At 52.4% G+C, this 12,991-nt stretch overlaps 1 protein-coding gene across 2 annotated transcripts; it reads left to right on the top strand.

The window, feature by feature from the left end:
• The first annotated feature begins 380 nt into the window (after nt 1-380).
• Nucleotides 381-11,428, top strand: ASB1 (ankyrin repeat and SOCS box containing 1). Of its 2 annotated transcripts, XR_009489472.1 has the most exons (6): nt 381-442; nt 544-690; nt 2,537-2,839; nt 6,667-7,052; nt 8,445-9,301; nt 9,604-11,428. XR_009489472.1 is itself a non-coding variant. In XM_059868268.1 (5 exons), exons 1-5 carry the CDS (start codon nt 408-410, stop codon nt 8,576-8,578), a joined length of 1,005 nt encoding a protein of 334 aa, XP_059724251.1. In that variant the 5' UTR covers nt 381-407; the 3' UTR covers nt 8,579-11,428. The 2 variants fall into 2 exon arrangements, 1 of the variants encoding a protein (XP_059724251.1); XM_059868268.1 differs by having other exon boundaries at nt 8,445-11,428.
• The last annotated feature ends 1,563 nt before the right edge of the window (nt 11,429-12,991 follow it).

Raw genomic sequence — 12,991 nt, 5'->3', positions numbered from 1 at the left:
CAGGCTGGGACTGTTGGGCTGTCCTGGGCAGAGCTGCACTGCAGGATGCTTGTGGATCCCTTCCAAGTGAAAATGCCGGAAGCTGCGCTGCGGGAAAACCGAGATAAGATCGGTAAAATGACCAGAAACGGGGAGAACAGGAGCCCACAAAAGCTGCGGGAAGCTGTCCGGCCCGGAGCCCCGCTGTCCCGGCTCCGCAGCGGGAGGCGGGAGCCGCCAAGCCCTGAGGGGAACGAGCGGCCGGTCCGGGGCGGCTGAGGGAGGAGAGGCCGCGGGGCCGCGGGGAGGATCCACCTTAAGGGGAGCAGGAAGCGGAGCGGGGCCAATCAGGCCGGGCAGGGAGGCCGGGAAGGAGGGACCGGGGGAGGGACCGGGGGAGGGCGAGAGAGCGGGGCCGGCGGGGCGCGATGGCGGAGGGCGGGGACCCCCCCGCCCCGGGCAGGTACCGTGGGCAGGGGGGTGCCGGGGCGGCCGTGCCGGGGGGACAGCGGGGTCACCGCCCTTGGCCGGCCCTTTCTGACCCCGCCGTGTGCCTCTCTCCAGCGCAGGTCGCAACCTGAAGGAGTGGCTGCGGGAGCAGTTCTGCGACCACCCGCTGGAGCACTGCGAGGACACCCGGCTGCACGACGCGGCCTTCGTGGGGGACCTGCCCACGCTGCGCAGCCTGCTGCAGGACGAGAGCTTCCAGAGGTGGGCATGCCTGCCCCACGCACCTTAAAAACCATCCAGTCCCAGCCCTGCCACAGGCAGGGACACCTTCCCCTATCCCAGGTCGCTCCCAGCCCCGTCCAGCCTGGCCTGGGACACTTCCAGGGATGGGGTTTTTGTGGGAGAGGTGTCAGGGAGGATGCTGCACTCGCCGTCCTCACACCTGCGCCTTTTGGTGACCCCATCTCATCCGGTTTTTTCATTGCGTCGTTTGGGTAGGAAGAAACCTTAAAGCTCATCTTATCCCACCCTCTGCCACAGGCAGGGACACCTTCCGCTATCCCAGGTTGCTCCCAGCCCCATCCAGCCTGGCCTGGGACACTTCCAGGGATGGGGTTTTTGTGGGAGAGGTGTCAGGGAGGATGCTGTGCTCGCTGTCCTCACAGCTGCGCCTTTTGGGGGCTCCCATCTCAGCCCTTTTTCTTGTGAGAGGTGTCGGGGTGTTCTTCCCACTGTTCCGACAGCCTGCACCTTTTGGGGACTCCCATCCCACCCGCTGGTTTTGGGGAGAGGTGTTTCCTAGGATGTTCTGGCTGTCCCCACAGCCTGCTCCTTTTGGTGAGCCCCATCTCATCCGGTTTTTTCATAGCGTGGTTTGGATAGGAAGGCACCTTAAAACTCATCCCTCCTTCTGCCTCATGCAGGGACACCTGCCACTATCCCAGGTCCCTCCAAGCCCTGTCCAACCTGGCCTTGGACAATTCCAGACATGGGGGTTTTTGTGGGAGAGGTGTCAGGGTGGGAGGATGCTCCCCTTTCCCCCAGATCATTCCCCTGGTTTCCCAGGAGGCAGATCTCACAGCTGCTCATGAGGCTGTGGCAGCTGTGCATGAACTCTTTTCAGATCAGGATAGGAATGTGATACCAGGAAAATGGGAGCCTATGGATAATGGGGAAAACATACAAAAGGGATTATAATCAACTATAAACCTGAAACACCCCATGTTACAAAATCTGCCCAGTGCTAACCCTGTGACTGTGGGGATAGTTAATTAATTTTCCTGCATCATGGAGAAATCTGCTTAGAGTGCTAAATGTTTCCCAGCCTTAAAAAAAAAAAAAAAAAGGGTGTTATTTCAGCAAAAAATGAGAATGACCTAGCCCTTCTCTTCTCTCTGCTACCTGGGCAGCTGGGGCTCTTGGGACCCTTGGGTTTTTTGTGGGGAAAAAGCAGAGTTTGACAGGAAGAGGAGGGTGGGGCCCACAGCTCCGTTCAACAGGTGATGGGGTGAGCAGAGAAGTGATGTCTTTGAATTTGGAGATAGGTATGGACCTGAAAGCTCACCCTAATGCTACCCTTCCACTGGGCCAGGTAGCTCCAAGCCCTGTCCAGCCTGGGCTTGGACACATCCAGGAATGGGGCAGGCACAGCTTCTCTGGGCTACCAGTTTGGGACATCTCCCTTTAAAAGGGACAGAAGGGAGAGGTTGTTTTGGTTTTTTTATCTGTGATTTTTGAGGCGGGGTTTGTGCAGGTGTGCAGCCCCTGGCACAACCAAAGCCCACAACTAAAGCTTCACCTGTCCAGGCAGCATCTATCAGGTGATTGACAGGAGCTTTTGGGGGCCCTAAAAGTGCCAGAAATCAGAGAATCATATTCTGAGCTGGAAGGGACCCACAGGATCGTGGAGTCCAACCCCTGGCCCTGCACAGACACCCCAGCATTCCCACCCTGTGCATCCCTGAGAGCATTGTTCAAGCGCTCCCGGAGCCCTGGCAGCCTCGGGGCTGTGCCCATTCCCCGGGGAGCCTGGGCAGTGCCCAAGCTCCAGGGGAGCACCCTCCTGGAGGGGATGGGGCTGCTCTAACTGCATGTTCCCCCGCGGCAGCCGGATCAACGAGAAGTCGGTGTGGTGCTGCGGCTGGCTGCCCTGCACGCCCCTGCGCATCGCCGCCACTGCCGGCCACGGCCCCTGCGTCGACTTCCTGCTGCGCAAGGGGGCCGAGATCGACCTGGTGGACGTCAAGGGGCAGACAGCTCTCTACGTGGCCGTGGTCAACGGGCACCTGGAGTGTGCCAAGATCCTGCTGAAAGCCGGCGCTGACCCCAACGGGAGCCGGCACCACCGCAGCACCCCGGTGTACCACGCGGCACGGGTGGGGCGCGCCGACATCCTGCGGGAGCTCATCAGGTCAGAGCCTGGGGCTGCCTCTCCCTTCCCCTGCTCCCTTGGGGTGCCTTCCCTCCTCACCTGGCTGCAGCCTCCACACCTCTTGGACTGGAGAGGAGAGGGTGGAGAGGTGCCCAAAGGGACATCCTTGGATTTCCCATCACGGGGCCGTTCCCACCTGTTCCAATCCAAGCCCAAGAGAGGAGTCTCCAGTTCTGAGCCCGCCATCCAGTCAGATCCAAACCTTGCAATCCCCCCCAGCTTCCACCATGCCCATGACTGGAGTTAGGAGGGAGGTGGATTCCCCCAGAAGACTTCCCTCAGGGGTGTTGGGTTTTCCCTCAGGCAACTCCCTTGGGAGCACCAGCAGGGCTCAAGGTGTAGCAGGAGGCTGTGGGAACTTGAATTGCTCCTTCTGTGGCATGCCCTGATTATTCCTTCTTTTTAAATACGAAGATTTCTGTCCAAGGGATTGTTCTGAACAATTATGTGGGCCATGGATGCCAAATAATAAGGGATCATAATGGGAAAATGTAGGTTGTAGGGAGAAATAGTGAAAGAGAAAAAAATCGAAGGAATCCCTTTGATGACCTCAAATGCTAGAAAATAAGAGAAGGTTTTGAATAGGAAAATATTCAAAATCCATGGGGATTTTCTTCCTTTTTTTTGAATTTTCATACGAGTGCAGCTTGGAGGAAGAAGGGGAGATAATCCCCCCCTCCTTGCTCCTTTCCCAACAAGCTGAGAGGAGGATGTTCCCATCAGCACAAGCTTGTTGATACAGGGTTCAGCTCGCTGCATTCCCAAAAATCTCCCCTGCTCTCTCCACCCAGGGAGGGTGAAATGTAGCAAATGGTATTTCAGCAGCACAGGGAGAGCTGATGCCTTGATTTATGTGTCTGCTTCTTGGGATAGCTCACCAGCAATATTAAAAGCAAGATTTTGGACAACTTTCAGGATTAAAAATTAACTGGAGTTTGTCCAATCTCTTTTTATTAGGCAATGTCTCTCCCAAGGCTGCTAAGCTAATACCAAATTGTCAGATTGCCCAAAATTTCAAATATCTCAGAGTAGGGATTTCAGAGATCTGTGCAGAGTTACTTAGTGAAAAATGCAGCCTTTATGTTACAGGGATTTTCAAAATGTTAGATCTACAGGATTTGGCAGGGAGAGTGCAACAAGGAAGACACTTTTCCTGAGATAGCAGAGAATATTTTGAGAGAACCTGAACCCAGTCAGGTGTGCTGCAGGTGTGTAAACATCACCTGGTTTGAAAATCCTCTTGGGATCCCTGAGCATTCCTTCAAGTGCTGAAGCAAGCAAGAAAATCCCATCCATGAACAGTAAATCCACACTATGGAGTGGGGATCCATTTTACTGGGAGGGTGCTGGAAATATTTAGGGTTCTAATGCCAGGGTATAAATGACATTCCTCATAATTTGGGATCATGCTGTGGTGGGATCCATTGCTACCTGCAGTGGAACTGAGGGTAGCAAGGATGAGAGGATCCTTTTGCCAGGCTAAAACCGGGGAAAAGAGAGCTGCCAGATCACCCTCATCCCTCAGGTGCATGCCTGACCCTGCTAAAAGCAGAATTTGGGGGTTTGCTTTGAACTGAGGGCTTCCACTGAGAATTTTGATGGTAATAATGGAGGAAGAACGGACTGAAATAGAGGGAGATCTGCTGTCTGCTCAGGAGGCAGTGGCCTTTAATCAGCCCTGTGGAAGTCCCAGAGCAGCACGATAACTCTGTCCAAATGCTTGTGTAATCTGATTTTAACGGGGAAAATACACTTTGTGCCATTTGCAGCTCTTAGAGGAGTCTCTCAGCCCTTGTTCTGGGTGTGCTTAGTTGGAATGAGACTCTTGCCATGCTCAGAACTGCAGGATTTGGTTAAATATTTGCTGGATAGGGAGCAGTCCCTGCTGGTTTCAGCGACAACTGTGCCTGCTTTGAGGTAGGATTTGTCCCCAGGTATTTTCCTTAGTTTGATGAACTCTTGAAAGGAATATCATGCTATCTAGGGGAAAACCTGGTTCTCTGAGTGCTCAGTTTGCAATGTGGGGAGAGACTGGTGGGTGAAGGAATCTTTTCTCCCTCTGTGGGTAGAATGGACAGGACTTTAGATTAAAATCAGCTACTCCTTAGGGATTGCGTTGTCTTTCTCCTCCTTCCCATCCAAGCTACATGAGAGGTACATGGAATTCCTGTCCCCACTGCCTGAGGGAATCCTCAGTAGATTCCAGCCCCTCCAGCTCCTTTGGGAGCAGGGGTTTGTCAGGAATGTTTCACTGTGGAGTGCAGGTTCCTGTTTCCGTTTCCCTGCTGTTTGGGATCGAGCGCCTGTGTTGCTTTTTTGGCCTGTTTTATCCTGGTAGGGAAGTTATTTCAGCATCCCTCTGCAGTAGAGTAATCTGGAAACATCCCTGTTCCCCAGGCAGCTCATTAGCATCCAGCATTACATGGTGTTGGCTCAGTGCTGAGCCATCCCTGGTGCCAAGGCACGAGAGGAGAGAAAATACAGCTAAAAGTTCTGGGGTCCAGATAAGGAATGGGAGAGATAAGAAGTAGGGGAGATAAGGAAGGGAAGAGATCACTCACTAAATACCATCATGGGCAAAACAGACTCCACTCAGGGCTATCAGTTTGATTTGTCCCTAATAAAATCAGAGCAGGGTAATGAGAAGTGGAATCAATCTTAAAAAACACCTTCCCCCACCCTTCCCTCCCTCTCAACGGGGAAGCAACATAGGGGAAGTTTCTGAAAATACCACCCCTGTACCTTCCCACCACCATGCAAACCCAATCCACCAGGAGGGCAGGGATGTTGCTGTTCCTCCTCTCTCCAAATCCCAGGCTGTTGTGGGCAGGGAAACATCTTTGCTTCTGGGAGATCACACTGTGTTGTCTCCACTCAGAAGCGCTGCCAGGCCCATCTGAGGGTAGGGATCACAGAATCACAGAATGATGAGGTTGGAAGAGACCTCTACGATCATCGAGTCCAACCAATGCCCTGACACCACAGCTAGACTATAGCACCAAATGCCATGTCCAGTCTTTTTTTAAACACATCCAGAGATGGTGATTCTACTGCCTCCCTGGAAAGAGCATTCCAGTATTTATTATTCTTCAGTGAAAATTTTTTCCTAATATCCAACCTATCCCTTCCCTGATGTAGCTGGAGACTGTCTTCTTGTTCTGTCAGTGCTGCCTGGTGGGAGAGACCAACCCTGCCTGGCTACAGCCTCCCTTCAGGAAGCTGTAGAGAGCAATAAGGTCACCTCTGAGCCTCCTCTTCTCCAGGCTAAACAACCCCAGCTCCTCCAAACATTCCTCACAGGGCTTGTGTTCCAAGCCCCTCATCAGCCTTGTTGCCTCCTCTGGATGTGCTCAAGCATCTCAACATCCTTCCCAAACTGAGGTGCCCAGAACTGGACACAGCACTCAAGGTGTGCTCCCACCAGTGCTGAGTACAGGGGCAGGATGACCTCCCTGCTCCTGCTGGCCACACAAAATCAGAGCAGGGTAATGAAAAGTGGAATCAATCTTAAAAAACACCTTCCCCCAGTCTTCCCTCCTTCTCAAGGGGGAAGCTTCTGAAAATACCACCACCCAAACCCTGGCCATGCAAACCAAATCCACCAGGAGGGCAAGCCAGTGCAGGCAAGAGCCATTGGCCTTCTTGGCCACCTGGGCACATTGCTGGCTCATATTCAACCGGCTGTCAACCAGCACCCCCAGGCCCCTTTCCAAAGGGATGGGCGGGTTCCAGAGGTTCTCTCTCCGCACGTTCCTTCAGCCTCATCCCTTGCCATTCCCAACCTTCCCTCCCTCTCCCTGGAGCAGGTATGGCGCGGACGTGGACGTGAACCCCCAGGCGGCGTCGCGCGGGCCGGGGCAGGCGCTGCGGCCGCTGACCACGCTGGTGGTGTGTCCCCTGTACATCAGCGCTGCCTACCACAACCTGCCCTGCTTCCGCCTGCTGCTCCAGGCCGGAGCTGACCCGGATTTCAACTGCTGCGGGCCCATCAACGTGCGGGGCTTCTCGCGGGGCTCGCCCGTGTGCGTGCTGGACGCCGTGCTGCGGCACGGCTGCGAGCCCGCCTTCGTCCGCCTCCTCATCGACTTTGGGGCCGATCTCAACCTCGTCAAGGTGGAGGCCTTGGGGGTCGAGGCCACGGGGAGGGTGAAGGTGAACGCCGAGGCGCTGGAGGTGTTCAAAGAAGCGAGGGGTGAGTGGGGGTGGGTTCCCTGGAGTGCTGCTGTGGGTGTGGGAGAGTGCTTTGGAGGGGTTGTGTGGAAGCGAGGGTGCTGCTGAGCTGGTGGGGTGGGTGTTGCTGTCCTCACTTCAAGGTCCGTCAGCAATTAGATAGTGGGGTCTAACAAGCTGACAAACAAGGCAATAATGACTTCTCTACTCCCTGCTTCTCTACTCCCTGCTTGAGTCCTTCAGCAGCCCAGCCTCTGTCTGTTGCTCCACCTTTTTCATCTCTCCCAGCTCTTTTCCATTGCCTTTTCCAAGGCATAGGGGTCCTATATGAACTGGGCTTTGGAGCTGTGGATCACCAGTTCCCCAGAGCCGCACAGGTGTGTCCCAGCTGTTGCTGTGTGACCCTGGGCTCTGGATCCAGGAGGGAGTTTGATCTGGACAGACTGGTTGGGAAGGAAAGCCACAAATGGTGGTAAAAAGGGGCAGGAGGAAGCTCGGATGGAGATGAAAAAAGGTGGGGAAAAGTGCAGCAACTCGGAAACCTACCTGGTGAAGGCCACAGCTTGGCACCAGGGGTATAAGTGGGGTTTTCCTCCTGAACTCCAGAGAAATTTCAAAGGGATTCAGGCTGTGGGATACAACTCACATCCCCAGGTTACTCAGCTTTGCATGGGCCTGGTTTTCAAACCTGCCAGGGATTCTGAGGAGGGAGGCTCACATAAGCTGGAGTTCCATTAGGCCTGGGTTTAGGAGGCAAATGGGACTCCTCAGATGGAGCATATGGGATAATGGAGTGATGCCAGGGAGGTCCAGCTCCTGAATCAGCAGGGGCACCACCATCCTCTTGTCCCTGTGCTGGAAGAGCTCTCCATGGACTCAAAGGAAGCCCTCAAATGAAAGCTGGGATAAGGCCTGAGCTGGCCATCAGTGCTGTTGACATAATTTTAAAATGATCCAGATAGAACTGTGGAGTTGGAAGGGATCCACAGGGATCATCCAGTCCAACCCCTGGCCCTGCACAGACCCGCCAGCAATCCCACCCTGTCCATCCCTGGCAGCATTGTCCAAACCCTCCTGGAGCTCTGGCAGCCTTGAGGCTGTGCCCATTCCCTGGAGAGCCTGGGCAGTGCCCAGCACCCTCTGGGGGAAGAACATTTTCCTAAAATCCAACTTAAACCCTCTGGCACAGCTCCAGCAGCTCCCTTGGGTCCTGCTGTGAGCTTGGCAGTGATGGTCTCCATGGTCTCCATCCCTTCCAGCCTGCCCATGCAGTTGGAAATCTGCTCCAAACCCAGGAGGTTTGACCTCCTCACGAGGCAGGGTTTGTGCACGCTCAGCTCTCCCTCCCTGCCTCCGTGTTGCTGTTCTCCCTCTCTGTTTCCCCAGTAATGCTTCCCTGTGTTTTTCCTTGCAGGCCGTGCCCGGAGCCTCTTGTCTCTGTGCCGCATAGCTGTGCGGAGAATCCTTGGCAAATCCCGCCTGGATCTGATCCACAGCCTTCCCATCCCAGACCCCATTAAACAGTTTTTACTCCATGAACACAGTTAAAGGGCGGCTGGCTGCTTTTGGGGACAGTTTGACTTGGTAAATGAGTGCCCTGACAGAGCCAGGTGCCAATCCTGCCTTTTTTCCCCTCATGGAGTGCACATAATTCCCTGCTCCTGTGGATTTTTTTTTCTCCTCCAGATTTAGGGTGCAGTGATTCAGTGTCTTATCTCCTTGGGGAGAGGCTGCTAAACGTGTGTGGCTGTTGCTGGAGCAAATACAATATATCCTGTGGCTGTTGGCAAACGTGTAACTTCTGTTACTGATCTGTGTCACACACACACCTGGGGTCTCTGTGGCATTTCTGTGAGGGGAAACTGTCCCTACTTTACTATTTTTCCCATCACAGCAGATGAAAACAGAAGTTCCTACCTACATTTTACTCCATATTCCATGGTAAGACCAGAGAAAAACCACCCAGATCCACGCAACGGGTCTGTTTTGTTTGCATCGTGGAAAAGGGAGAAAAAAGGGGTTTTTTGGAGGAGTTGTGAGATTTTGTGCTTCTAATCACAGTGTTGCATCCAGCAGCCTGGGCTCCTTTGACTTCCAGTGCCTCTTCATGCCACAAACTCCCAGAAGAGTCATTCTGCAGGGAGTCAGCAGCCTTTTGTTGGGGTCTCAGGGTCAGCCAGTGATGTGCTCAGTGCAGAGGAATCGTTGTCAAAACAGCAACTTTAGGAGGACAGAGATGATGGTGCCTCAGGATCTTGGGAAAAATCTCAGGTGATAATTGGTACTTGCTTTAACTTTTCCGATTCAAGTAAAGTCACTGTGTTATAAGTTAATTTTTTTTTGGATGATTTTTCTTTGCTAGCTCTTCTTCCCATGCTCATCCAACTGGCAAAAGTAATTTTTCACATGTGACCTTAAAGATGAGAGAATCCCAGCTTGGTTTGGGTTGGAAGGGACCTCAAAGCTCACCTAGGTCATGGGCAGGGACACCTTCCACTATCCTGGGTTGCTCCAAGCCCTGTTCCTGGACCCTGTAGGGCCTCAACCTTGGTTCCAAAATGTTCTTTTCCCAGAGACGTAAATAAATGCAAAAGCCAACCAAAGCAGAGGATATTTCCAGACCTTCTTCAGGTGAGGTGCAGTGGAGTGGAGCTGTGGGCAGGTGAGGAGGGGCAGTTCTGCACCATTCCCTTCCCAGGCCTGCAGCTGGTTTTGGTTTTCCCGGTGCTGGCAGCGAGTTGTGCACTGGCTTTATAGAGGTGTGAACATGCCTGGGAGATGCAAACAGGTTGTAAAGCCTCTTGGCACCTGGCTGGGGGATCCATAATGGTTTGCAGGAGCTCACTGTGCTCCTGAGCTCCAGTATGGGGAGGCAGAAAATGAGATGGGCTCGCTTGAGAAAGTGCCACGGGAACAGCTTTTGGGGTGGGTTTTCCCTGAGGATTTTTAGTTGGTTTGTAAATGGGACCCCCAGTTGGGGTGAAGGTGGTAGGATGGATGTGGGGAGAGCTGGAAGGACCCACAAGGATGATCCAGTCCAGCTCCTGGCCCTGCACAGACACCCCAACAATCCCACCCTGTGCACCCCTGAGGGCAATGTCCAAATGCTCCTGGAGCTCGGGCAGCCTTGGGGCTGGGACCATTCCCTGTTCCTGTGCCCAGGCCCCCTCTGGGTGGTGGTTCCACCTGGAATGAGCTGCAGTGAATGAGCTGATATTCCTCAGTGGGAATGTCACAGGGTGGTCCAAAGAAATTGAGAGAATGGTCTGTAATTAAAGCTGAGCCTGTAACAATGTTAATTAGAGAGCCCGTCCAAAGGATTCCCCTGAGCATGGATCTCTCCAGGTCTAAGGATGGTTCTCCCAGCCCAGCAGCCAACCAGCCTGAGGTTCGTCAGTGACTTGGAGATGTGCAGAATCGAGGCTTTGGAGTGCCTGCATCATCCATCCAGCTTCCATCTTCACTGAGGGACTTTGCCTCTGGAAATGGCCAAACCTTTGGCTTGAGGGCCTGGAATGAATCCAACCTGGGGACAACTCACATGAAATTAAGCTGTAAGTGCACAGGATTCTGTTGGAATGGAGTCCCTGTGGAGACTGGTTGCTGTGTCTACTTAAACCCAGCTTTGCTGAGCTGGTTAATTATACAGAGAATTTGAAATTTTCACTCTAGAGAGATAATAATCTTGAAATAGATTCAGGATATTCATAGACTTCATTGTCCTGTCCTATAGGGCACAACCCTGCATCCTGTGCCTTACCCTGTCCTTTTAAACCCAGGAAACAATAGTCTTCCAGTATGAAATCTCAATAATTGATGCCTTTCTATCCTTTCACACTATATAAACAACATTTCTTTTTGCCTTAGCTTGGACTTCACCATTCCCTCCTATGCAGCAAAGCAATCCATTTTGTACAGGTGTTTTTCCCCATGTTGTCCATTGGGCATGCTCAGATAATGTGAGTAAAAATTGAGTTTTGTGAAGCTATGGGGTGAGAAATGAAATATTCCTGCAGTGTACATCCCATCCATTGAAAAATGCCCATAATATTTGTGCAGTATATGCCAAGAGTGTGTGGCCTGGCCTTGCTGGAAGCTTGAATGGGCCAGGATCAGAAGATTTGGGAAATGCTTGAAGTACCAAACCAGGTCTGGAATCAGCCAAGCAGCTCCAAAGCTGTCTGTTCACATTGGCTTTCCTGTCTTTGTTGCTAGGGGAGGATTTCCAGGGCATGGGATGCTGGTAGCTGGGATCCCAATAGAATTTCATGCTCAGTTTGCAAAGGGTGAGGGAAAGACATCTGTTGGGTTGAAGTGGTTTTTTGGTTGGTTTTGGAGGTTGGTTTGTTTGTTTCTTGTTTTTCAATCCCTGGAGTCAAGTAAAGCCCTTTTACCTCAGCTTGAGTTACAGTACCTTCTTAGCCCTTCCTCTTCCAGTGAAGAAAGCTGTGGCAGGACACAACAGAGGGGACAAAATGCCACTTCCAGAAGTGCCCAGCAGTGCCTGTTGGCTTTTCCCCGGGTCAGAATGGTTTGGGGCAGCAGCAGGATCAGACCTGAGGGCAGGTGGATCCACCTGCAGCCCAATAAAGAGCAGGATGGCTCTGGATTTGGGAAAGCCTGGATCCTGCCGGCCTCTCCCCGTGCTGTAGCCACTGGAGGGGGCCGGAGAACCGCGGTCCCTGCCTGGGGGTTACAGGGACAGCGCCGCTGCCACCTCCTGCCTTGCCCCTCCTGGGCGATGTTCAGGGCATCCTGAATTTTTTCCACCTTCACACCGGGCTGAAGAGGGCTCTTTAAACCTCTCATTCCTGCTCCTACTCCCTTGGGCGCTCTGGAAATGCAGCTCCTCAGTTTGTCTTGGCATGCAAGTAGATGTAATTCTTCAAAATATATTTTAGCTTTTTTGTTTTGTGGCATTTTCACTGGAGAACTCCCTACAAGCTTGAGCAGCAAGAGTTTCTGCTGGTTGCTCTGTTTTTCCTGAGGATTAGCATGTGTACCTGAGGATTTAGTCCATGCAGCTGCCTCCAGGCAAGGGCACAGTCCTTTTTTTAGGATTCCTGCTTTTTTCACTTGGGAGATGTTTGTCTGATCTGCTGCCAGTGTTTCCTCTGAAGGCAAAACCAGAGTTTTTCCCGAATTGGAAGAAAAGGATCAAATGGTCTGGAATTATGGTGATGAAAAACAAAGCCAAACAAGCCCTAATTTTAAATTTTAACACTTCCAGTCTCGATATTATTCTAATTTGGAGTGTCTCCCTACTGCCTTTTCATGCATCTCCCCACAGGCCATCCCAACTTGGTACCCACAATCAGTGACAACATCTCTGTGCTGAAGCTTGGAACTGGAGATTTATCCTCAAGCAGGAGAGATCTGTGTGTCTGCACTGCCAGTTTGGGGACAATAAATGTGGAATTGTTTAAAGGAGTTGCCTGTTATTTACCTGTGCCCTCCAGGACAGACAAGCTGGGATTTCTGATCCCCTCTCACTGAATTTCCTGTGTGACAGACTCACCTGAGACCCTGTCCTTGCTTTTATAACAGCATTGCAACATGTTCCTTATTACTCACGCTCGTTAATCTCATTCTAAGATCTGCAGCAGCAAGGAAAATATTTCTTCTTGCACTGTGTGATGCCCAAATATTCACTCTGGGCTATGAGAGCTGACCAAATCTCTGGCAGTCTCAAAGCATTTCCTCTAGGATCTGTTGTTCCCACTCCCCAGGCACTGCTGGGGAAGCCCCAAGTTATTTAACTTTTTATTGTTGTTGTTGTTCTCCATCAGCTCCTCCAGCCTTGTCTTCCTTCCCAGAAGAGCTCGTTGTGACCCCTGCAACTTGCAACTGAGAAGAAAAAGACAGAAAAGGGTTGTGAAAGAAAAAGAAGGAAAGGTTCTTTTTGCCCCTGGATCCCTGGAAGTGTTCCAGGCCAGGTTGGACAGGACTTGGAGCAGCCTG

The sequence above is a fragment of the Haemorhous mexicanus genome, chromosome 26 (genome assembly GCF_027477595.1).
Source record: "Haemorhous mexicanus isolate bHaeMex1 chromosome 26, bHaeMex1.pri, whole genome shotgun sequence".
Lineage (NCBI taxonomy): Eukaryota > Metazoa > Chordata > Aves > Passeriformes > Fringillidae > Haemorhous > Haemorhous mexicanus.
Note: the sequence above shows the minus strand (reverse complement) of the source record. Positions and strands in the feature narration are given on the sequence as shown.